The sequence below is a fragment of the Ixodes scapularis genome, unplaced genomic scaffold (genome assembly GCF_016920785.2).
Source record: "Ixodes scapularis isolate PalLabHiFi unplaced genomic scaffold, ASM1692078v2 PGA_scaffold11__112_contigs__length_91849675, whole genome shotgun sequence".
NCBI classification, from domain to species: domain Eukaryota; kingdom Metazoa; phylum Arthropoda; class Arachnida; order Ixodida; family Ixodidae; genus Ixodes; species Ixodes scapularis.
Window position 1 is genome coordinate 27,785,959 of NW_024609837.1, and position 26,032 is coordinate 27,811,990.

The window sequence follows — 26,032 nt, forward strand, 5'->3', positions numbered from 1 at the left end:
TTACGACCGAGAATAGTGTAAGCTGGCCGCCCGGGGATCAATGCAAATGCAGACGCACCGGGAGTCTTATGAACAAGAATGTTGTGAGCTGGCCGCCCGGGTGTCGATGCAAGAGCAGACCCACCAAGAGTCTCAAGACCTGGAACGGTGTGAGCTGGGCGCTCGGGTGTGAATGAAAAAGCAGACACGCCGGGAGTCTCACGACCGAGTGTGTTATGAGCTGGCCACCCGGGTGTCGATGCAAAAGCAGACACGCCGGGCGTCTCAAGACCGCGAACGGTGTGAGCTGGGCGCCCGGGTGTCAATGCGAAAGCCGACACGCCGGGAGTCTCATGACGGAGAGTGTTGTAAGCTGGCCGCCCGGGTATCGATGCAAGAGCAGACACGCCGGGAGTCTCAAGACCTGGAATGGTGTGAGCTGGGCGCCCAACTAGGTGTCAATGCAGAAGCAGACACGCCGGGAGTTTTACGACCGAGAGTGTTATGAGCTGGCCACCCGGCTGTCGATGCAAAAGCATACATGCCGAGAGTCTCAAGGCCGAGAGCGGTGTGATCTGGGCTCCCAGGTGTCGAAGCGAAAGCAGACACGCCGGGAGTCTCAAAACGGATAGTTATACGGAGGAAAATTGATGGAGGCCCAAAGAGAGTCAGCAGAAAAGCGTCAGTCCCTGAAGTCTCGTGAGCCTCCGGGAGGCCCAGAGGGGGCTGCGAAGGCTCGATCTTGTGGACCGTGGTTTCCGCCTTTGCCGGTGGATGGCAAAAATCTGCCACCGTGCTGGCTCTCGCAGTTTCCCTGCATCGCGCTTCGCGACCGTTCGCCGCAGTCGCGTGGCACGTGTCCTGATTGGCCGCACCGGCCAACGAGGACACCTGACCTACCCCCACTTTCCACATCTCGCCCGAGTAGTTGCTGCGGGTTGTGAGGAGGCTTCTCGCGATGATATTCTGCAGCTGCGCGCTTGTTCCCCACGCGTTCTCGGGACTCGTATGCGCGAGGATCAAGGGCTCGGGGAGCTGCACACTCAGTCGATTCGTAAGACTCACCGTGCCTTTTGTACTGGTCCAGGTCTTCAGGCCAAACGCATGTTGGTTCAAGGGTGATGCTTCTTGGTGGAGAAGGCCGGTACCGGAGTTCAGCAAGGATGTCAGCCTGAGTCGTCGACGCGGCCCGTGCCATCTCGTCAAGATCCCCAAAACTACGCCCCCTGAGATGTGGGTGGAAGCGTGGGTGGCTCTGACGGATAGAGCGTGCTACTTTTTCGGCATCTGAGGCTGCCGCGTCAGCAAGGTTATACAGCCCCTGGAAGGACCTCGCGAACTCTATGATCGACTCCTGCGGGTGTTGTGTACGGGCACGGAGCTCGTCTTGCATCCGGATGTTGTAATCCGCTGGCAGGAACTCCGCTCTGAATCGAGGAACAAAATCCGCCATCAAGGAACTTCCTTGTCTCTTTCTTCAGAGTGCTGCGCTATCCATCAATGCGACCGGCAAAAGGCGGGTGAGGATGGTTCCGTCATCAATTCCCGAAGCAGCTTGGTAGTCCCGCAGTTCTGAGACAAAACTCGCGACTAACCTATCTGCGTACCCCAAAAAAACCAGAACGCTAAGCGAGAGCCTTAGGTAGTTCCTAGGGGGCGGGGTTCCAGCAGGAGATGGGCTTGAGCGCATCATCTTCTCTCGTTGTAACTGAAGAAGCATGGTCATGGCCACTCTTAGCTCTGTTAAAACTTCCTCTGGTGATGCGCCTGCCATGACTGAGACTGCAGGCTTAGCGTCTGGTTTTATATCGCTGGCGGCGTTATTCGCGAGTGCGCCGAGCGTCAGAAGGCCGTCCTCACTCACGTTTTTGTCGGCGTCCTCTGTAGACGGCATCCTGTTGTAGTGAAGGCTTCCCCAAGTCGAAGAAGTTAGGCTTGCGAAAAAACGTTCCACGAATGCTGGCAAACTTAGGAACGCAAAATTAATTATGTAAAAAGCAAGAACGAACCCAGTTCACGGCCATCCTCCGAGACGAGCAGCATATCATGGTCTGGGCGCCAGTGTGGGATTTTCCTTGCTGCTACCCGTCTCGGGGAATGACACAGCACACCGGTTCAATAGCACGAAGACATTTAATGACCGTTATCGCCCGCGCCGCAATCCCAAAAGCCCTGGCGCATACGCTGCGCCAGCCCTTTATCAGCAGCGAAGCGCCAACTTGTTAAATTCATACCTTTCCAGCGTCTTTGCACACGAAATCTTTCCACCCCCTTCTAATCTCCGACAGTGCAGTACCTCCGGCAAGCGGTGGTACTGCACTGGCAAAATTTCTCATTTACGGCTGAGACACCAGCCGCCCATTGAGGCGGACAAACTTCCGGCTGTATAAAGGTACACACAACACAACAGACCACTTTGAAAAGTTCGCACCGACGCCTGTTCGTCATTACTTGCTGACGTGCTCTCAGCATGTATTCATGTGTGAGGAGGCCTGCGTCAGCGTTTGGCGAGTACTTCGATCCAATTTCGAGCTTCGAGTCCACCAACGTTACTAGAAAAACTCTGTTGTGAAACTGCCACAGAGCCTGCTTTGAAAGCGTGGCTCCGATCCGTGCTGGAGAACCTAGCTAAAGGCGATCGCAACGCCGCCATTTCTCCCGCAACGACCACTTCGGGAACCTCACGGCTGCACTTATTGGTTCTGGTAGAGTCGCGCAAAAGCCGGTGTCGCCATTTCGCAGTGTCATTTCGCAGTAGCTACTTTTATGTTTTGACTCGTCGCTAAAGAGTTCATTGTTGTGGAAATGTTCGAGGCACCCGCCGCGCGCCACTTCTGGGAAGAACCTGGTGCCTGAAATCTAGCTCAGTGCTGCGCTGTGCCGCCATGATCTTCCCAAGGGCTGCATGCATAGAAGCTACTGCTGGCTTCTATGCTTTCTGAAATCACGAGATGTTAAACCCGCGTTAACTTCGTCTTCAATTCCTCGATGATCTCACGTGCCGTATAGATTGAAATGTCAGAATGCTTCAAGGAGATGGTGGGGGCGCCACACACTTCCAGAATAGTCTATTGTGAAGCAACTGTTGTGAACGGTCTGTGCATGCAGAAGGACAAATTAAACAAACGAGGCAGTGAACGATACGTGCTAAAAAATATTAGCCCGTCTCGCCCGTTGTCCTGTGTCGTTACTGCTGTTTTTCTAAGGTCGTGAATCAAGCAAAAAAAGTAATGTGTGAAGGCTATTGAAAAATTTGATTCGCATAATGAGTTCATAGGACAGGCGATATTTAAGTAGTGCTGCAAAAGAAACGAAAAACATGCACACACCTAAATGTTTGACGCGAGGCATCGTTATATAGTATAACAAAAAAGCAACACCTTTCTGAGAAACACTCGTCTACTGAGAAAAGATTAGGGACAGATCTGTGCCGAGGTTTTTCGTACAAATGAGATCACATTGTGGACACGATAGGATGAATAAGAACGAAACTGAACGAAGGAAAACGGAAAGCGGACTAGAAAAAAAAAAGAGTCGCATTTTTTTTCTTTTTTTGTTTAATTTGATATTCGGTGGGTCCTTTTAGTTTTGTTGAACATCTTCTTTTACAAGTGTGAACGAACAGGCAATAGTTTTTACAGTAATCGACTAATTCTGTTCAAGACATGTTATATAAATCTTTCTGTGTGTTTTAAAAACAATAGCACGCGGTCTTTATTGACCTCCACCAAAAATGTACATGGTTCCTTTCACCGTTAAAAAAAAAAAAATGAAAACCGCCTATCACCGATCACTCATTCTCCGCCCACATGTAGCGCCAGTGGTCCGAACCATTTATTTGGGCGAAGCTTCAAAGCGAACCGTTATCTCGTTCAAACGTTATGCCTTTTGCTGACAGTTTCAATGTGAAAATTGCAGCCGATGGAGCTGACAAATACATGGGGACGAATAGCGCTAGGTACCAAAAACGGGCAAAAACAGGCAGGAAACCACTCGTTACTTTTGAGTTAGATAACGGCTAGTTCTGAAACTTCGGCATCTGGTTCGAACTTCTAGGCTGAGAGGGAGCCCTCGGCGATGTCTAGTTTATTTTTGCGGATTAAAGATCAACAACAAAACACTTATTTTGTTTTAGAGCGCAGCTCTAGGGGCCCGTTTCCGGCTTGAGCGGCGTCGGCGTCGGCGTAACCGCGAGGTCACGTGACCCCCCGCCCGAGGCCACGTGACCCTTCTGAAGTCACGTGACCCCCCCCCCCCCCCCTCCGAGGTCACGTGACCCCCCGAGGCCACGTGACCCCCCTGCGGCCACGTGACCCCCTGAGGTCACGTGACCCCCCTCACGTCACACGACCCCCCCTGAGGTAACGTGACCTCAAAAAGTCTTCTACCCCTCAGTACGCTTCCATCCTCCTTCTCAAGAGCTGCGCTCTAACCGGCGTTACAGGGAATTTTAAACGGCTTTCATGTTTTGAACTGTTAACTACTGAAAAACTGAACGCGTGGCGCGTCCCGCACATCTAATTAAGGATTTGCAGCCAATTCGACTGCAGTATTAGCCGAAATAACGATTGGCGAAGTTAAAACCGTGGATATGATAAACCATGACTTCGTTTCATAAGCTCTCGGTGACTTTGGCCGCTGTTATGAATGGGCCCCGGACCATGTTCACAATGTCTACATCTGGCCGTTTGTTTTCATCGAGCGACTTCCGCGGGTTCAAGGTCATCTGACTCAGCGAGCCTGGCGCAAGCATCGCTTCGGAAGCACGCCTGCCCCGCGGACGCACCAGACGGGCGCCGTGATATAGCCAGACTTTGCCGTGTACACACGTCTGGATATAGCATCCGAAGAGGGAAAACAACATCTCAGGTTTCACACCAGGGCACGATCCGGGGCGATGAAATCATCAGGACGCCTTCATTCAACGCGTAGACACGAAGAGTCGAATGTCGGCACGTCACGTCTCGGCCCCGGACGGTGTTTTGACCAGCTGCGTGAATTCCAACGAGCCGGTGTTTTGGTGAGACTCTCGGCGCCGTCTAGACCGACGATGAAGTGTTTACGGCGGCTCAGTGTGCGTAATAGTGGAATGTGGGGCGGTGTTTGAACTAGACACCTTTCTGTGATTGGCCGACTATCCGCCGATGTAGGGGTCCCTACCTAGGGACCTGGGGAGAACCAAGTGCTTAAAATGAGCGAACTTTGACAAGCAAATATCTTCTCTGGTCTTGAACCAACTGTACATCATGTAAATAAACAGTGTACTTTTCGAGAGAGATCGCGGCTCATCGTTGTTCCCGCTGAGCTCCAGCCCAGTGCCTGGCTCGAGTCGCCCCTCCACCACCACGGACCCCGCTCGGTCAAAACAACTGGTGGCAGCGGTGGGATGGTCTCACGAGCATCGGACATTGGAGGTCGGTGAGTGTTCATTTCGTTCGGGGGTTCGCCAAGTGTCGTTCCTTAGCTAGGAATTTGTCAGTGACGTTTTGGCGAACTTAGGGGGCTACTAGAGAAGAGTGTTTGATAATACTTCTCAGTAGAGAGATATCCCGAGCGTGAGTGGCATTCATGGCAGGCATGGAGTGGGAAAAATTAAAGAAACCGGAATTGTTCCAGCTTTCAGAGGAATTGGGACTTCAAGTAGCAAAAACTACCAAAAAGCAGCAGCTCATTGATAAGATTCGTGCATTAGGTTTTGAAAATGAGGAGATCTTGGAGAGCTGGGAAGAGGTCGAGAAAAGAGCAATCAAACAACAACAGCAACTTGAATTCAATAAGCGGGAACAGGACTTGAAAGAAAAGGAGATCGAGATTGAGCGTCAAAAACTTGAGGTGGAGCAAAAGAAACTCGACAGCGGGCAGGCTAGCTCAGAGCGCTCAAGTCAAGGGAAAGTCGAGGGTTTCAAAATGTCGAAGCTTATGCAGCCTTTTAAAGTAGAAGAGGACATTGGTCTCTTTCTGGTGAACTTTGAGCGTACCTGCGAGAAAATGGGTTTCGGGCGAGAAACTTGGCCGCAAAGACTGCTGACGCTCCTCCCGTGTGAGGCCGCGGACGTGGTCGCGCGATTGAGCAGGGAAGATGCCGAAGAGTACGAAAAGGTAAAGGCGAGCCTGCTCCGCAAGTATCGCCTCACAACAGAGGCCTTTCGCCAGCGATTCCGTACCATGCGAAAGAAACCAGAGCAGGGATATCCGGAGCTCGCATACGACCTGCGTGCAAATTTGATTGAGTGGCTAAAAAGCGCGGACGTCTACGGGCAGCACGATAAGGTTGTAGAATGCGTGGCCCTCGAGCAGTTCTACCGTTGCATCCCGGACGCTGTGAGGTACTGGCTGCAGGACAAGCCTGACGTGAACACCGTCGAGAGGGCGGGGGAGCTGGCCGAGGAGTACGCTTCACGCAGAAAAGCGGGAGAGGAGCGCCCGCTCAAGAGGGAAGCTAGAGGAGAGCCTAATAAGCCCTATGGAACCGGCAAATTGCATGCGGCAAAGGCCGGCAAAGACAGCTATGGGGAAAGTAGGCGACACGGAGGAAAGTCTCCAAACGAGGACGGCTCTAAAGAGCCCAGGTTCAATGAGAAGGGAAAGCCCGAGGAAAAAAAGGCGTTTGAAAAACGCAAGCCGCTTGTATGCTATAACTGCCAAGAAAGTGGCCATATCGCGGCGGGTTGCCGGAAACCAAAAGTCGTCTTTCATTACGCAGATGACGATGAGAACATGAGGCTTCTGGAGCCCTACGTGCATGACATGAGAGTAAATGGAAGGCCTTGCCGCGTTCTTCGCGACAGCGCGGCAACCATAGATGTAATGCACCCGTCATTGGTTAGGCCCGGGGACTACACGGGGGAGTGTGCCTGGATTAAGCAGGCAGTCGAAGACCAGAAAGTCTGCCTCCCCATTGCTCGCGTCAGTGTAGAGGGTCCCTTTGGGAAACTAGAGACCGAAGCAGCAGTTTCTCGGAATTTGTCGCTTAGTTGCCCCTATTTGTTTTCGAACAAATCAGATCAGATACTGCGGAAGAGGGGCCTCGTTTTTAGCGAAAGGGCGGTGCAGGCACTCACGAGGGCAAAAGCGCGCCAAATAGCCGCAGAGGTAGTGAGTCGGGGAGAGGAGGAAGTGTCACCGAGGTGTAGATCGACCTCGGACGGTCCGTCTCCCTCCGACAAAGAGGAGATTACTTCTGCCAACAAAACTGAAACGATGCCGACGCAACGCGGAGGCGCGGCCAAAGAACCCCCGGAAAGCCAAAACACGGAGGGGGTAGACGGAGACGCTGGGGTGGACGCTCGCTTGCTTCCCGTGTTTCGTGTTTTGTGATTCTGGGAGTCGCAAGCTAACCACGTGGTGGAAAAGTCACCCAAGTTGCAGCGCAAGAGCTGGGATCTCAGGAGACGGCACCAGTTCTACGGCTTTCGGCAGAGCAGCTGCAGACCGCTCAACCTCTAGGCCGTCTCCCCGTCGGTGGAGAGCTGTTATGAATGGGCCCCGGACCATGTTCACAATGTCTACATCTGGCCGTTTGTTTTCATCGAGCGACTTCCGCGGGTTCAAGGTCATCTGACTCAGCGAGCCTGGCGCAAGCATCGCTTCGGAAGCACGCCTGCCCCGCGGACGCACCAGACGGGCGCCGTGATATAGCCAGACTTTGCCGTGTACACACGTCTGGATATAGCATCCGAAGAGGGAAAACAACATCTCAGGTTTCCCACCTGGGCACGATCCGGGGCGATGAAATCATCAGGACGCCTTCATTCAACGCGTAGACACGAAGAGTCGAATGTCGGCACGTCACGTCTCGGCCCCGGACGGTGTTTTGACCAGCTGCGTGAATTCCAACGAGCCGGTGTTTTGGTGAGACTCTCGGCGCCGTCTAGACCGACGATGAAGTGTTTACGGCGGCTCAGTGTGCGTAATAGTGGAATGTGGGGCGGTGTTTGAACTAGACACCTTTCTGTGATTGGCCGACTATCCGCCGATGTAGGGGTCCCTACCTAGGGACCTGGGGAGAACCAAGTGCTTAAAATGAGCGAACTTTGACAAGCAAATATCTTCTCTGGTCTTGAACCAACTGTACATCATGTAAATAAACAGTGTACTTTTCGAGAGAGATCGCGGCTCATCGTTGTTCCCGCTGAGCTCCAGCCCAGTGCCTGGCTCGAGTCGCCCCTCCACCACCACGGACCCCGCTCGGTCAAAACACCGCTCTGCGGTGCCGGATCTAAGTGAACGCCATTCTTCTCTAAAATCTCTTGACAACCGTGTCACTTTGCGTTTCGTTTCAGGATTTGTCCCGGACAAAGGTCATGCCTTCGAGCCCTAGATATCACGTTCCAAACATAACGCATTCCTCCTGTCGCTTGGCGACCGAGGAGTCTCGTCCAGTCCCGAGGTTCTTTCCCGAGCTCTACGTGAACGCCAACGCGCTGCAGCGGACCGTCAACATCCGGGCACTCGAGCTCTACCAATCCTGCTTCAAAGACAAACCCGACGCGGGCCAGCAGCACTTCATGGACTTGGGCTGCGGGACCGGCGCCTTCACGCTCCGGGAACTCTTGCCACGATGCCAGCCTTGCCGCAGGATCGTCGCCACGGACGTGGCCAAGGAGATGGTCCGATACGCCCGAGAGAACTACGCGGATCCGCAGATCGAGTACCAGGTGTACGACATTGCGGACGACGCTTCGGGTCTGGTGAAGAGCTACGGAAAGTTTGGCCGCGTCTACTCGTTTTTCGTTCTGCACTGGGTCAAGGACCAATTGACGGCGTTCGGACATATACCCGACTTGATGACCTCTGGCGGCGAGTGCCTGCTCACCATCGTGGCTCGTTGGACGGGCTTCGAAGTATGGAGGAGAATCTTTCGGATGGATCGATGGAAATCGTACGCGCAGGTATGTCCTTTATTATGAGCTGCTCGCATAGAAACTGAGGGAAAGAAGGGGAACGGCAGGGAAGAGTTTCAGTAGTCCCGCCTCCAGCGCGAGCTTTCCACCGTCGATAGCGGTTCAGCTCCTTGCGAGCTTCGAAGGTGCACGCGCAGGCAAAGCACTGCGGAAGGCAGCGAGCGCGTGCTGGGAGTCGGGCGTTCGAAAAAAAGATGCTCCGCCATTTTCACCTTGTCGGCGACTATACAGGGTGTTTGGGTCATTTTCAACCGCCATAACGGGGAGATATATACTTCCGGTTTCTCCTGTTTACACTGTGTTTGGGATACTTCCGGTTTCTCCTGTTTACACTGTGTTTGGGATACTTCCGGTTTCTCCTGTTTACAGTCTGTTTGGATGGGTGCGCGACGACTCTTAGTTCACTAGCGATCAGCCTCGTGAGGGTTACGCTCTAGAAATACCCTACTGCAGCACTTTTAAGTGGCTGATGCGCACCGGCAAGAACAAAAATGTAATGAGTGGAGTTATTTCGATCATCTCGAGACGAGGGACACCACCGACGCCGCCTAGCCTGGGAGATCGCAGGATGACGGCATTGGCAGACGGTGCTAGCCTACTTCGATATGCTGCCGACAGGTGGCGCAACGCGACAAAGGCAAGTAATAAGGCGCCGACGCCGCAGCGCCTCTTCCAACCATCTCCCAGAGCCGTATATGGGGAGAGTTTGGTCAGTCTATGATCTCGCCGCCGTAACGTCCCCCTCCCGAGTGAGCCAATCAGCCCGCGGCGCAGAGCGAGAGGCTCGTGAGAGCATGCGCGTGAACTCCCGGCCGCTCCCAGCAAAACGGAGGGGGCCGCCATTTTCATTCTTTCGCCCGGCAGAATGCATGGAATCGACATCCAAATTTCGGTTCTTATACTCTGGCAAGAAAATGAGATGGTGTTATTCCTCGGTGACTGAAAAAGCTAACGAATTAAGTTTCTTCGCGTTTGAAAACAAATTTTGATTCATGCGAAAAAAAAAGCCCGTAGCAGACGACGCGTAGCCTCAACAGTGCTCCGCGCCGACAGCGTTGCGTCAAAATGGCGGTCGTCTCCCTTCTTTCTCTCTCCCTCCTTCGACGCTCTCCTCCCTTTCCTTCACTTTTCTCCTCTCCGGCTCCTTGGTCGCCACACCCACTGGCCAAACTCTCCCAATATACGGCTCTGCCATCTCCGTACAACGATGGGCCATTAGGGCAGGTACAAATACAATCAATGTGCACGGTTTACTCAGAAAGAAACCTTGAATACCAAACCAAGAAAGTTAAAACACTAGAAAATTATGCATTTCACAGACTCGCGTCGCGCTGAAGCAAGCGTAATAAAAAAATTTCGGAAGATTGTCTGCTAAAACGGAAACCCGGCTCGGCGACCCCTGCGGGGAAGCTTGGAGCCTATCTTCGACGCCTGGGAGAGGTGGGTTCCCACCGCCGATGCCTCGTCGTTCATGAAGTAGTTGAACGCGCCTAAGGACTGGTAGGTTTGAAGTCGTTCTCGGGTATATAGACCAGGCTAGTCGAAATAGTAGTCGTCAAGATGCGCCTACGATACCATCGGCAGATTTATCATTACTTCGAGAAAAAAGTGCTCTTTCTTTTCACCGAAGGGATCAAGAAGGCGTATAGATATAGTGCATGTATTTTCCCGAAGGTACCACAGTTAGTCCTCGGCGGTGAGGCTCCTAAAGTGCAAGCTGCTCACTGAGGGTCCTCAAAAACAAGCAAAAACAATAGCTAACCGCAAGTTCGGCTATTATTTGTTTTTGTTTACCTCCGCACACCTTGCATAATACTTTCGAAGTAATGTTAGAAAGAACCCCGAAATAACTTGATAATGCTTGCTTATACAGTAGGTGAAATGGCTGTTTGTTTACGCTGATATGTTTATCACTAAGAGTTTGAGACACGACCAGACACAAACATTTTCGCAGTATTTCGTTGTTTTTTGTTTTTGTTTTTTAGGGATTATTTATTTAGGGAACGGGCAATGAAACTAATTCGTTTCAGCTCTGCGAGTTCTACAGGCCAGAGTGAGTCATGACATCGCCGACCACTCTGGCCTTATTTCCTACATGCTGGACGTGCTCAAAACGGTCAATCTCGTGCCCTACACGTGTGAAGTTTCAAGAATGGGAATAAAAGCCGAGGACATGGACGAAACGATTGGTGAGTACCCGGCTTAGTTCCTTAGGACCGATTGCAGCGTGGTGGGTTATGACACAGAGGCTATATATACTTATTTTGAGTATGGTACCGACATCGCGGGATTCCGCCCACTCAATGGATAAAAGAAAAAAGTAATTACGTAATCTTTATTATGGTGACAAAGACCTGTGAGCACAGAATTTGTCGAGTGAAAACCGCATGTAACGTGAAGTCATATGGTATCCATGACGTCACGGGCACGTGACATGATGACGTCACAAAACATCGTAGACTCAGATGACGTCGCGGTAACACCAAAAAATAAAATTATGTTTAGAACTTTAGCTAGGTGGGGGCTTGTTGTCACCAACTATGCATTCGAAGAAAGTTGGAACTCACGCTCATCGGAAATCCCGATATTTGTGAAATTATTTTAGCCCCCCATTGTAGAAAACCAACACGAAAAAAGCTTTCCGGTGGATGGCTGGACGAATGGATGGATACGCTTGAACCCTTTTAATCGGGCGGAGGCTTGCAACACATAACCGAAGTTTTTAACTCCAACAATTAACTCTTCAAGTTAATTGTCGAACTGGCGCTCTTTTTGCTGTCTGACACTGGTAGCACGGCTAGTGACCGTTCGCGTACTAATAATAATAATAATAATATTATTATTATTATTGTTTATTCAGACAAGTGTCTAGGAGGAGGAAAAAAAGGCGATTTAAATCGCCTGACAGGGCTCCATCCCCCTGTACAGTCAGCAGCAGTACGTACAGAAACATAGGAACAAAACAAATACTCACTGTGGGATTACACTGAGATACAGTGATATAACAAAAGAAATGCGTCCGGAAACTTTAATAAATCATGTTATACCTGAGAGGTACGTTTTCAGTGTTTGTTTAAATGTGTATATTGTGTTGGAATTATTTATCATGGACAGTATTTCAGGGTGGTTGTTTAATAGCTGTGCGATCTAATTAAGCATTCTTCGTTTACCGTAGTTTGTGCGTACTCTGGACTGAGTGTAGTGGGTATGGGGAAATGTGTATATTGATGCATTGTTGATGTAATTTTCATCAACCAATAAAGCCCGCCATGTTACCCTCGACATGCAGCGTTTAACACAATCTATGCGAATAATGAAAGGGCGTCTCTGTTTCAGAAATGAGCACAGCTATAAATCCAATTCTACCGATGCTTCCGGAGGAATCGAGAAGGGAATTCAGGAACGACCTCGCCAATGTCGTGCGTTCGTTTTGGGCGGAGAAAGATGGCGGAGATCCAAACTATTACCTCGACGTATATGTTGTTCATGCCTGTAAACCTTAATAAAGAACGCAATAAAAAACAATTCTTTAGGATTCGTACCCGTGAACGAACGTAAAGAATTTAATTTTATCCCGGTATCGGAGGAGCCAGGAGCTTTCTTCTATTTTCACATTGCCGCGCGCAGGCCGAGCAGGCAGCGCCCAGTCACCGGAATTCTAGAAGATTCGCATTTATTGTTTCTCGGGGCGTAACATTTATCATTTCGTCCCAGTTTTTTTTTTCTCTAAAGTGCCTGTTTATTCAGACCCCGAACGCTCGATGCTCGAACCTTCTTGGCCGAATTTTCGCGATGCCGATGCGCATTAGATAAGGAGCGGCCCGCGACCTTGTCGAGTCAGTCTCGCTCTCGCTTGCTGTTACGCCGCCAAATCGCCGCCTGCTTTTCTGCTGTCTCGACGCTCGTCCCTTTTTATTGTTTGGCACAAGTTCGCCGATTAAACATTTATATTTAGTTCACTATTCATCCTCCGGTCACCTTCCTTCGTGACATTTCTGGTGGAAGTGCTGGGTAACGCAGCCCATGTAACGTACCCCTCCGAGGCCCCGCAGGGTAAGCCCAGCCCCCGGCTCAAGAAGACCGCCCTTGGAGACGACCAAGACCCGAGGAAGCCGCCGCACCAAAGATCGACCTCCGGAATTCGAACTTCTACCGGACCCCCAGAGGAAGAAGTCGACGCCACCAACTATGGCCTCCCGAGACCTGCAAACTGAGACTCCCGCCGCTTCCTTCCATGTCGTTTACCTGCCCGTCGCCCCTGGTAAGCCGATGTACTTCCTCGGCGAGATTCACGACGACCTCGAGGACTGGATCCAACACTACGAGGGAGTAGCCCGGTACAATGGCTGGATGCCTGAGCAATGCCTGCAAGGCGCCTACTTTACCCTCGACGTCACGGCGCGACACTGGTTTGAGAATCGCAAAACCTTGATTACGTAAAGAGACCAGCTGAAAGAAGAGCGCGGACTGACTTCTTTCTCCGGGTCTTGAATCAAACCTTCGCAGAAAAGTTTTCATTTGAGAATAAAATATGTTCAGGTAGTGTATGTGTGTCTGTCCGAGTGGGCTAATACGACTACTGTCTTTGTTCCTTAATCTCAAAGCTTTTTCTTAAAACACACACACACACACACACACACACACACACACAGACACACACACACACACACACACACACACACACACACACACACACACACACACACACACACACACACACACACACACATTGCGGGAACGAAACTTTGCTAACTACGTTTTTCAAATTTCACAAAAACTAACCGGCAAAGAAAATAAAGTCCATATTAAGTACTTTTATAGGCAGAAATGTTTCAGGCTTGAGTTGAGCTACTTGGTGCATTACTAGGATAGGGCCAGCTTGAACATCCAAGGATGAAATAAAATGAAATAAAATGATAGCCACATACACTGCAGATACAATCCCAGATTGACAAACCCCTATCCAGCAGGGCGTGACACCCCGCTGATACTGTTTTTCTTTTATGATGAGCTTAATGGATGGCACGCTGACGCATGTCTCTTCATTTTCTTCGATCGCCATGCTCTCCAGCACCTCTCGTGCATACGGGTTTTTATTTGTTGCAAGGATGGTAATGCTGTTGCAGGCTGCGCTGCATCTACAGTTGCGGTAATGAGCTGGTAGATGGCCCGCTGTAGTTCCCTTGAGAGAGGCTGCAGGCTCACGCGTCCTACCATTAATACATCTGCCAGTTTGGTCTATGTAGCACTTGCCAGATGATAGGGAAATGTTATTCTTCTCATTAATTGGGTTGTGTGTGTGTTTATACAGCCTAGAACTTGGTCTGCCTCACAGGGGCAACGAGTCTCCCAGCTGTAGATGAGAAATTTATCCAGTGCGGTACAGCCGCTAGCCTGGGGTCTTTAACGTGCACCACGCAGTAGTGATACACGACCGCACGCCGGTACGATGCTCATCCAGATCGAAACGGGCAGGGGTGGGGCTCGAGCCCAGGATCCCTGGGTTCTGCAGCGCGAGCTTTCGCTCCACGTGCTCCGAGCTGGTGTGCGCTAGACCACTCGGCCACCGATCCCCCCTATGTTACTCTTCTCTCTTTTCACTTGGTTTAATATTTTGATTATGTACATACCACAACTGTGTTTCGTTTTTTTTTAAATTTTATTTTATATATAATGGTGTTAACTTGATCGCTGACTAACCCTTTATTACCATGGGGCCCCTTCAACAGTTTTCTTTTGAAAACTTTGGTACCCCCGTCTGAATAAGTGTAAATATCTAACATCTTGTGTACAAATAAAAACACATTTTGACTTTGACTTTGACTTTGAACCCCCGTTTCACACGGGGCATATTGTGTCCTAGGAGAGATATCGCAAATTTTCCTTCCGTTGGGGTTGCGGTTCACTTTGCAGCACATGGAGTACGCTTTGTTTCGTTTCTCCATTGATAAGCTTGCCCTAGTTCGGAACATCGCATCTAAAACATATGATAAAGAAGCCTCCCAGATAATCAATAAAGGAATTGACTGCGTCCTAAACCATCGGAGTTGAAAACCATCAGGTATGGGCTTTAGCTCCACAGTCAAGAAGGTTCGAAGCAAAAATCTAAAACTCAGCGTATCGGATAAAGAAGGAGGTCTTGTCGTTCTTACATCGAAAATGTACGGAGAAAAAGCTTCTCAAGCTGTGGCAAAAAACAGTCCAGGTAGAGGAAAAACGAGGCAGAAGTAAAAAGACAAGCTCCCATAAGTTCGCTTCAAGAAAACCAACTGAACAGCCTATGCGCAAAAATAAAAGGAACAAAAGAGGTGCATTTAGAAGTATTCTTCCCAGCTAAGACACATAAGGAAGGTGTACCGTTTCGCGCCATAGTGTCAGAAAGAGGTACATAACAAGTGCATTTGTCAACCTTCTTGGCTAAACAACTGTCTCTAATACAGTGCAATGATCCGTGCACAATTCGAAATTCAGGACAATTAATTTTACATGTTCAAAAACAAGGATCCGATTTCGCCTCATGTTTTCCGATAAACATCCAAGATATGTATTATTTTATACCCCATGCAAGCCTCATTACAATTTTTCGACAAAACTATAGAAGAGCACAACAGCACATCGTTCCAAAACGTGGCGGAGATCAACCTGAACACCTTCCTAGAACTGCTCAGTGCACACCTAAAAGCGACAGTCGTTGCACACCAAGGCCAGCACTTTGTACAAGAAAGTGGTGTATGGATAGGCTCACGCGTAGCCCCACAACTGTGCGATCTGTTCCTAGCAGCATGTGGCAGGGCCATCCAGAAAAACCTGAATGATGACAAAATGACGACTTCCTAATTCTTACTAAAACGGAGGTAGGAGCTCAAAACAATGGATGCGAAAAAGTCGTTTTACGATGCTTCCAAACAAGCTGTCTAGAATTGGCATTCACCCATGAACTACCCGTTGATAGGTCCATCAAGTACCTGGACCTCGCACTAGAATTTAATAAAATACACGTGTGGTGGAAATACGAACCAAGGTCAAGCAAAGGATTTCTTCCTTTTACGTCCGGACATTCCAAAACAGTAAAACGAAGTGTTGCTCGTACTGCTCTTTTATCGGCCTTAAACAAATCCTGCAATCATAATATTGGGCCAAGTTTTAACACGCAAATTTCCCGATTGCGTGATTCTGGGTATTCGATCGGTTTCCTGGTTTGCGTGTGTGAAAACATCTGCACAAATCGGCTGATACAGACGGAAGAGAGACGACAAAAACTCAACAAAACTTCTCAGTAATACCCTACATCTATGGGATTACTCATAGATTAAAAAAGATAGCGGCGTGGCAGGGCATTAGGGTCGTGTGCTCTGCACCAAACAAAGCGTACTTCATGTGCCGCAAAGCGAACTGCAACACCAACGAGAGGACAATTTGCAACATTTCGTATAGGACACAATATGCCCCGTGTGAAACGGGGGTTGTTTATAACATTCCCCTATTATGTGGCAAATTCTACATAGGCCAAACTGGCAGATCTATTAATAACAGAACACGTGAGCAAGCAGCATCTCTCAGGGGAACTACGGCGGGCCATCTACCAGCTCATTGCCGCAACTGTAAATTCAGCGCAGTTTTCAACAGCATTACCATCCTTGCAACAAAACAAAAACCAGTATGCACGAGAGGTGCTGGAGACCATAGCGATCGAAGAAAATGAAGAGACATGCGTCAGCGTGCCATCCATTAAGCTCACCACAAAAGAAAAACAGTATCTGCGGTGTGTCACTCCCTGCTGGATTCGGGTTTGTCAATCCGGGATTGTATATGGAATGCATGTGGCTATCATTTCATTTCATTTTATTTCATCCTTGGATTGTATGGCGCTCTCAGGATGAGTAGGAAAAAAGAAGCAGATAGTTCAGGTTCAGAAGAGGAAGAAGCATTAAATCCGTAGTTGGTATATAGTCCAGCAGAGTCTCTATCCCTGTCTCTTTCTTCTATCTTGGTTTTTCACGTTTTCTCGTCTCTCAAGTTCAAGATGGCCCTATCCTAGGAATGTTTCCTCCGGCCTCACATTAAAATCAAAAGTATATTATGTAGTCAGTGATATCTTAAGGAACACGGGGCGTAGCCGAGCGTCGGACAAACCACGGAATCTGCTCTACACGAACGATCGCGAATAACATTGACTACCGTCAAATCTAAAGCGCAGAAAATTTACAGCAGACATTTCAGTGCAGTGCGTCTTAAGTGCAATATGAATGTCTTCATGCAAGTTTCCACACTAGCTTTCCATCACACAAAGAAGCGGATTATAATTTATTTTTTTGTTTTCTTCCAGTAATATCATCCGGAGGTGCACTTATTTCGAAAGTGAATGAATGTTATGTAATGTACAAAGGCATACCGTAGGCCCAAAAAATTATTTTTTCATTAACGATTGCATGTCAAAACACTGCTTATTTTGCTTGTAGTTTTGTTTTATTTAGACATTAGCTTTCATGTCATTTATATACCTAGTAGAAAGGGGTAAATAAAAGAAACATGAACAAGTCTAGTATGCAGAAAGGATACAGGATCATACAGTTTGCATTGAAAGTAAAAAAGGCAAAATAACAGATTAGTCAACCGGTTCAGCATGTTCAGCCTGGGTGATAAAATATACGCGCTGAAATTATGTCCAGGCTTTCGGCACTAACGGTTTAGCACACAGGCTGTTGGCCCACACTGCGTCAGTTGAGCAACCCTCCAAGAGTGCCATCATAATATGTCAAGAGATTGCGCTAGATGTGCACTGAGCGACGACCTAGCGTGATGGTGCGCCAGTGGCTGTGCTGGATATTCAGAAATGGCCTCCTCGCCTGGTCAATGTTGGCAACCCATGGAGTGCTTCCGACCATTCATTATCCGAATGCAAAAAAAAAAAAAAATAGAAAACCACTCCCTCTGTCGTTTTCTTTCGTCTCATTAAAATATTAACATATATATATTTTTTTTTTAGAAAAGAAGACGCACCAATTTTAAAGTACATGAGCCTCCCCCTTCCCCCTGCACACATACACACAAACACACACACACACATGCAAAAACACTTTTTTTTAAGTGTATGAATAAGATACATGCGTCAGAAAGTGATCTTTCCTCATAAAAATACATAAAAATATGAGCGCCGCAAAACCTTTTGGCGCACACTAGAGCGACCCCGAAACATGCCATTATTCCGGCTCGCCGACCCGAAATAGAAGCACATTCATGCATCGTGTCTCATTCAAAATCAATCCCGAGTCATAAATCTTTATATAGAAAGATTCATGGACTGAACTAAAACAAGGGAAAGTTTATTGACATTTCGAGAGGAGGCCTCTCGTCTTCAGAATGACGATTGAGAGAACTTGGCACGATTTTTTTGTGGTCTCGCAAAGTAAAGAGTAACAAATGAAACTATATATATATATATATTGATTACTGTATCATGGTGACGAGGGGATTAAAACACTGGGGTTAAAAATTAACGAGCGTGTTTACGTTAGAAGCACGATTACTCAAAACATAGCGCACACAAGTGAGTTAAACGACAGAGGTACAACCTGCAAGCTCAAATCAAGATGTCTACACAAAATATAGTATAAAATAGCACTGGAAATAAAATTCAAAGAAGTGATTACTTCAAGTGGAGGTTACCGGCTGCGACGGACGTCAAAACGCTCATGTGGCGCGAAAATTTGCGCGCCAATTGACTGGAATTCCCTCGTTGACTTTTGAAATAATTTATTTCAGCTTGTACATTACTGTCGGAGAGTCGTAACTCAAAATGAATCATAACCGTTTGGATGTTAGAAAAATAGGGAAAAAAGAAACTGCCGTTGCGTCATTTAGTTTTGAACTTAAGAGGTGCATAACCCGAGATACCGGTACAACAAAACAAAATAGTAGAGACACCGCTGTGGCACCTCTATCTTCTTGTTTAGCATAACTTGGCAAAAGTATAAAGCTACAAGCTAGCGCCATTAGATCTGGCACGCCTGGAGTGTGCGCACACCATTCCCCGATTTTCTCGTACGCGCCTCCATTTTGGTGCTTAGTGGAGAGCGGGCACATTTAAGGATCGTTACGGTTCGAAAAAGGCGACCCCCGAGTGTTAGGGTATCTATGACGTTGGGAAGCTCAGGCAAACCCGCATTGTTCTGTCGAGGTATGTATTTCAATATTTCTGGAGGAGCGGAAACAGCCTCCTGCCATTTCAAATGAAGCTTCCGATGACTGACAACCCCGCCTACCACGCGCGAGAAGAGGCTCGCAAGCACCAAAGTCTCGAAGGACCCCCCCCCCCCCCCCCCCCCCCTGTCCCCGACTGCAGCGACTATTGGCGACTCCAGCGAAACCGACGCCGCGTAGCGGCAACGCCGAGAAGCTTAGGAGAGGAGGTCGTTCGACTCTGTCGTCTGCTATTTTTGCTTGGTTCTCGAAGGCAGCATAGAAACAAACATTGTTTCGAGTAATTATTTTTATTCTTCCGCCGTGCCATTTTTACGCAATGACTAGAATCAGGTTTCTACCGTCAAAAAATCGCGTTGCTTTCATATGTAACACCGATTTTACGCTGCAGTGCAAGAAATGTATGGTGGTCCGCGTGCTGGACGACAAAAACGACCTCCTATCGTCCGCCATTTTGCCTGACCAACGCGCCCCCTATAGTTCGCTGGAGTCGCGAATAGCCGCAGATACGTGGGTGCGACCGTAGAGCATCGATTTGAGATACAACGACTGTGATTGGGTAGAGGACGAAGAAGCAGAGAAGCTTGGCACGTGTGATTGGTTCCTTCTCAATTTGATGCGCTACACTGTCGCGTTCGTGCAAACGCAGTCAGCGACAGCTTTACAAATGCAAAGGCGTGGCTTTGAAGTACACACTTCGTGATTGGTTCTCGGGCGTTCTTAACGGCTAATGCCGCAATATGATTCGCCGCGGACCGGTAATGAGATGCGGGGTACTCGCCATTACCTGCGTCTCTTAGGCTGGGTGTGAGTATAAAAGCTAATCTTCTGTAGCACATCTCTCAACGACGCAACAGTCGCGGCACACTTCATGTGGTCGTTGGGAATCCTTGTTTTTTCACTGGATTAACAAACGAGATGCTTACGTACGTCACGATATTGAAATCCTTTCCCTTCTGAACATGACCATTAAAGCAATATAATCTCAAGAATGATAACCGTCATTTTTTCTTAATGCGAAAGCATTAACCGTCCTGTGGAGAGAAGCCAGCATTGTCTGTAACCCTCTGTAGCAGCGAAACGGCAGTTAAATTCCCATTAGCCAGAAGCACAGCAACGCATATGAATCGTCATGGAAACCGTGGAGCCGGCGGGGTTTGTCGCGCTGCGCAGTGGAGAAGAGATGTCACCACCAGAGCGCCATTTGCGATAGGAAGACGTGGCGCGCTGCTTGTGGGAACGCGCTGCGTGTAGCAATGCTTTCGCATTCCTACACGTAAGCAGGCTTAAGTGTTTTATATTTTTTTTATATTAATTTTTAGTTTGATGAACGGTGACGGCAGCAGTGAAGCCGTGTTTCCAGCAGTGTAGGTCCTAACGCGTAAAAAGTAACGGCGTTACTGGTAACATAGTGATGCCCTCATATATATTCAAATGAGTAACAGATAACGTACTGAATATAATAAGTAACTCATTTAGAAAAAAAAACTAATGTATATGGGGCTGTACGGCTGAAGTTTCGCCGCGCATACGCATCGCCACTTCTCCCCCTGGCGAGGCGCGCCCGTACTAGTTAGGCGTACACGAAGCAGACGACGCGGGCGGTTGGTGCGCTTGACCTGCTGGCTTCGCGTTTCGTAAAGTAAAGCAGCGAACAGATGAGCGGCGAAAACGTGCGCCGCGCGGCAGTTTCCATGGCAACTTGCACGCACGCTGTGACGTGGCGGCTTGGCATAGGTCCACGTCACAGTGTCCGGGGGCTGTTGCCATGGGAATCAGCGCGTGGCGGCCGTTTCGGCCGCTCATGCATTCTCTGTTTAAAAGGATATTTCAACGAAATGTGAAATATACCCGTCGGGCTCAAAAATAGATTGAATATGATCCACAATATCCGTAAATGAGAATCGCACGTTTGTATTTTGAGCCTGGTGGCTGTATTTTTCTTTTAAACGGCCCATTCTGGCAAGCGCTCGGAGAGCAGCCAGCGGAGAGCACGTGACATCCAACTCAATCGTGACGTAGTTAGTCTCGGGACGAGCAAAGCTGCGGCGAGGCTGACATCAAGAGAATAGCCTAGTCGTTCCAGCCACCCAAGCGGCTGCTTTTTTACGAATTTTGAGCGACGGGTTAATTTTCAATAATCTTGAAGAGGGACAATAGCGACTTTTGGGACACACAAAAGAGAGTCTCGGGGAGAGGCGAGTTCCTCCTTCCACCTCTTTTCTCGTGGTGGCCGGAGGCGAGACAAACATTGTCACTATCTGCCAAGGTTCCTAGACGGTCATTACAAACGAGATGTTAGCGACATCCACCTGGTGCTCTTTGCTAATCGTTTAATTCGCTTTAAGTTTCCTTTTCGTGTCTTTGTTAAAAGGATATTGGTGTGTCCGATGTGATACTGCTCCTTTGAACACATATAGACCAAAAAATAAGCGCTGACATGTCGTTGTAGTATCCCTTTAAGGTACCGAAGGCAAAAAGTGCTTGGCGCCAGGTTTTGTGTCATGGCCGCTTGATTAACTTATGAAGCGGCCGTGGTTGTGTAGTCAAATGCCACAGCATCGTATTAAACAGAAAGGGAAGTGTGTTTCCCGAAAAGTTGTATTGGTTTTCAGGGAGGTGATTCCAGAAAGATCGTCAGGAGAACGAATTAGAATTCTGTGGAGGACGAAGTTAACTATTGTTTCCCCGTCTTGTCGCCCAATCCAGTAATGAAAATATGCTTACTTCGCATGTCAATCGAGATTGTTTCGAAAATCACCGGCAAGAGCATGCAAGACTTGTGCATTGCTTAGTGGAGCTCGTGCCGTCACATTGAAAGTGGACTGAGTTCGGACCCGCAGGGCCAGCAATCAGCAGCTGATGATCTGCGGGAAGTTCCTAACGTAAAAGCTACGATGTCTACCCGTGGCTGTCGACGAAAGAAACCCTGAATATGCAGTTACAATTTTTGAAACCGCTTTAAAATTGAGAGATAAGCAAACTTAGCTTGCCTGCCAATTTCGTTCCACGACGATTGGAAGAGAAAGCCCCCGAGTAAGCATCGAAGTACTCTCACACCAAAAAGGTTATATTCTTACACACCTTGTCCACATACGACACCCCAAAAACTTCAACACGACGTACAGCGCATTGACGTCGAATAGACGGCCTAAACTTTAACGAGGGGCTTGATAACGGTGAGATAAACATCATCAAACAACTTAAGTACGTATGAAAGAATACAAAAAAAAAAGGTTTTGCAGTAGGGCAAAGAAAACCCCAATTACGTTTTTGTAGTCAGTACCAGGTACATTAGCTATTTTAATAAGTTGTACCACGCGGCTGTCAAGCCGCTGGTAATAGTTAGTACCGTCGGTACTGAAATTTGATGGTGTCTTATATGGGACAAGAATGAGGAAGACAATCGTTGCCTGCATTGCGCGCTCACTTGATGGCATAGCTGAAAAGAAATTGGCACTGGTGAGGGTACTTTGTTGCTTTATATATTTTTAAAAAGATTTTGTTAGCCACCAGGCGTAATTATGTTCCAAAGAAACTCTAAGAAAAACACTAGAACAGTAAAGTGGTGATTTGGGCCAGTTGGTTCATTGCAGAGGAGAAAACAGCCCCGAAAATTTCAGGGACTAGAACACAGGGAAACTGTACAAGGCGCGCTCTCAACTGAAGTTTATGAGAAATAACATGTTAATATAGCTATCACAAAAATAAATTCGTCATCCTCACCTCCACAGCCAGCGTTTCAAAAATTCAGACTCATTTGTAGATAATGATAAGGACATGTCTCCTCTGCATTTCATCTCCCTGGTCATAATTTCAAATGCCGGATGCAATTCTTTCAACATTTTGTCTTTGTATCTAGCCACAGTTTTAGTGTCATTGAAGGCCGGGGTGCAAGAGCATCTCGTACAATGAGTCTCGAGATTCCCTGAAGAAGTCGTTCGTGTGAAAGTTGCGTGCTCGCGGGTGGGACGATTCAAGCACCTGCCCGTCTGGCCCATATACGTCATACCAGACGTCATCGGAATTTCAGAGACAACGCCAGTAGCGCATTAAACGTACGTATTTCGGTGCTCTGTTGTGAACGTATCTGAAGATAGATGTGAGTTATTTATCTGGTGGAAATGTCGCGGCCATCTTATTGGGCGCTGAAGAAACAACCGAAACATTGTAGCTCTGGGCTACCTTTTTCAATAAGGGCGTGACATCGATCGTGCATCTATGGGATGACAACTGGCTTCGAAGTCAATCTATCCCGGGTTAATTTATGGGACCTTTTAATTTTTTAATTAAGCTTTCGGCCACATCAAGCAGTGGTCTCAGCGAAAGACGAGCCTTCTGCGAGCGGTCTATCTCGCTGCCTTGCGCGCCCTGCAAGCAGGACTTTCTGAGGGAAGCTTCCAGACACGAACTGTGGATGCCTCTTTTCACAACCTTCGACATCTAGACAACTTTTTTTTTTTACTGCTAGAGCACATCAGCCTAAAATTTCCTTCGGGTCATTGTTACGGAGAGAGGCGCTTGGCAGGTTCCCATGGGCGCTTTTCTGCGCACAGATTTGTGCGCGCTTCAGCTTCATAACCCTTTCATAGTGCGGAAATCAGAGTTAGTCATTGACTTTTTGGGCTATGAAGGGCAGTGTATGCGCGGCGGGTTTCCCATCGACGTCGAGGACCTGTTTTACTACGTTTCCTCATGAACCCGTTTTCTCGTCGGTGAGACAATGCATAGACCAGAACGGGGTTGTCGCGTTACTGAACTCTTCGTGCATCAATGGTGATAGCTTTCTTGAACTCTTGGTTTTTTACTTAAACCATACGTTTGTGTCATTTGATGGGAGATTATATGTGCAAAAGAAAGGCATTTGCATTACATTTGCATTATTTGCAGTGCGACACCTGTTTTGTGCAATATATATTCTTTAAGGCAGCTGAGGAAACAAAATTGCATTGAAACTTTCGAACAATGACAATGTCAAGGTATTTAAATACGCCGATGATTTCCTTATCTTCAGCCGCACAGCGGGGACCTCTAACTGTGAAGTCTCATTTGCTGCAATTGTTTAAATTGTGTTGCTTTGGGTTGACTTTTACGTACGAGTTACCAAAAGTGGTCAAACCGCTAGCCTTGTGCGAATAGTGGATTTTGAGTTCGAAGCGAATAGCGGTTTTGGCCGAATATTTTCGATTCGAATATCGAATAGTTTTTCCATGCCATTCACTACTGTTGAATAATGCTTAGACGGAAAACCCAGCTAAACCTGTGAAGGTTATTCCACTTGTTCATTTATAAGCTAAGTTTAATCTATCTATATTTATGAACTGTGACCTTAGAAGGTCTGATGTCTTGGGATGACAAGTAAATGACAGATTTGACATAAAATGATTCCTATAGAGATGGCCAACTATACCAATTGAGTGAATTTACAAATCTTGATATATAAAATATTCTAAGTTCTTTCTTTAATCTCGAGTTAAAAAGAATGAATCGTGCATGATGAACACAGGTTGTGAAAGCATCTCTGCCTAACATAGTATACTCTTGCATAACAGTCAGTTTAATTTTGAAACTTTTACTACAATGTGGATATACACATTCACAAAGTTTACATTTATTTTCAGATACATTTGACACGGGCGCACCATCCCGCTTTGAACGTATGTTTTTCTTCCAAGCATGCAATTACGATATTGTTCATCGCGGCGGGTTACCCCGTTAAGTGCGCTTCTTACCGAGCACCGATGTAATGCAGAGAAACAACACGCAGGGAGCTCACTTTTATGGGTTTGGCTTCTCCGCAGCGCACCGCTGCTTCGTAAGAAGCGCACTCAACGGGACTAACCCGCCGTAATCAACACTTCGAAAAACGCGAATAGTTCAGTTCTTTTCAAAGCGAATATCGAATAGTGTATTATTCGGAACTACTATTCGAAATTTTTAATATTTGCACAACCCTACAAACCGCTATTACTGCATCTCGAGTCAGCGCTTTGGGGGAAACTCGTTTGCTTGACGTATGCGCCCCGCACAAAAAAGGGCATCCTTCCTTTTGATTCCGCCAATTTGAAGGTAAAGTCCCTTGATACTTCTTTTACAAGTAACAACAACCAATACAAATGACAAAGCACATTCCGCTGGGACAACATGGCGTCATTCAGTTCAAACCTCTACTGTTGCCCGCCATTCGCTTCCTAAAACGCACCGTCACGTAGTCGGCGCTTCAAAGAATGTCGCTACTTGTAGGAAGCTCTTATCTAAGGACTTTATTCGAAGGTTGTGAAAAGAGGAATCGCCAGTTTGTGTCTGGCACAGCGCGCAAGACAGCTTTAATGGGCAGATAGAGCGCTCGCAGAAGGCTGGTTTTTCGCTGAGATTATTCGTTGAGGTGGCGGAAAGCTTAATGAAAAAGATTAGAGGATTCCCGAAATCAACCCGCGATAGACCGACTTCGAAGCCAGTTAATATTCCGTAGATGCACAATGTCACGCACAATTTGAAAAAGGTAGCCCAGCGCTGGCAATGTTTCGGTGGTTTTTTTCAGCGCCCACTAAGATGGCGCGACTTGGCCGCCAGATAAATAGCCCACAGCTGTCTTCAGATCCGTGCTCAACTGAAGACCGAAATACGTACGTTGAGTGCGCTACTGGCGTTGTCTGCGAAATTCCGATGACGCGTGGGATGATGTCCCGACGAGCAGGTGTGTGAATCGTCCCACCCGCGAGCTTGCAGCTTTCACACGAATGACTTCTTTAGAGAATCTTGCGATTCATTGTAACAGATGCTCTTGCACCCCGGCCTCCAACGACGCTAAACATTTCGCTAGATACGAAGATAGAGTGTCGAGAGAATTGCATCAGGCATTTGAAATTATGACTAGAGGAAATAAATGCATAGGTGACACGTTCGTATCATTATCTACAAATAAGTTTGATTTTCTGAAACGCGGGGTG

At 47.9% G+C, this 26,032-nt stretch overlaps 1 protein-coding gene and 1 pseudogene across 1 annotated transcript; one reads left to right on the plus strand and one right to left on the minus strand.

The window, feature by feature from the left end:
* Window positions 1-661: 661 nt before the first annotated feature.
* On the minus strand, window positions 662-1,705 carry LOC120836384 (annotated as a pseudogene).
* A 6,553-nt stretch (window positions 1,706-8,258) lies between these two features.
* LOC115327820 (juvenile hormone acid O-methyltransferase-like) lies at window positions 8,259-12,385 on the plus strand. Its single transcript, XM_040205228.1, has 3 exons — window positions 8,259-8,870; window positions 10,930-11,071; window positions 12,219-12,385. Exons 1-3 carry the CDS (start codon window positions 8,283-8,285, stop codon window positions 12,383-12,385), a joined length of 897 nt encoding a protein of 298 aa, XP_040061162.1. The 5' UTR covers window positions 8,259-8,282.
* The last annotated feature ends 13,647 nt before the right edge of the window (window positions 12,386-26,032 follow it).

Excerpts from the sequence above, each read along its gene's own strand:
- LOC115327820 (XM_040205228.1), top strand. The coding sequence starts at position 8,283 with ATGCCTTCGAGCCCTAGATATCACGTTCCAAACATAACGCATTCCTCC. Across the intron at positions 8,871-10,929 it reads GATGGAAATCGTACGCGCAG|GCCAGAGTGAGTCATGACAT; the intron begins GTATGTCCTTTA and ends CGAGTTCTACAG. Across the intron at positions 11,072-12,218 it reads GGACATGGACGAAACGATTG|AAATGAGCACAGCTATAAAT; the intron begins GTGAGTACCCGG and ends TCTCTGTTTCAG.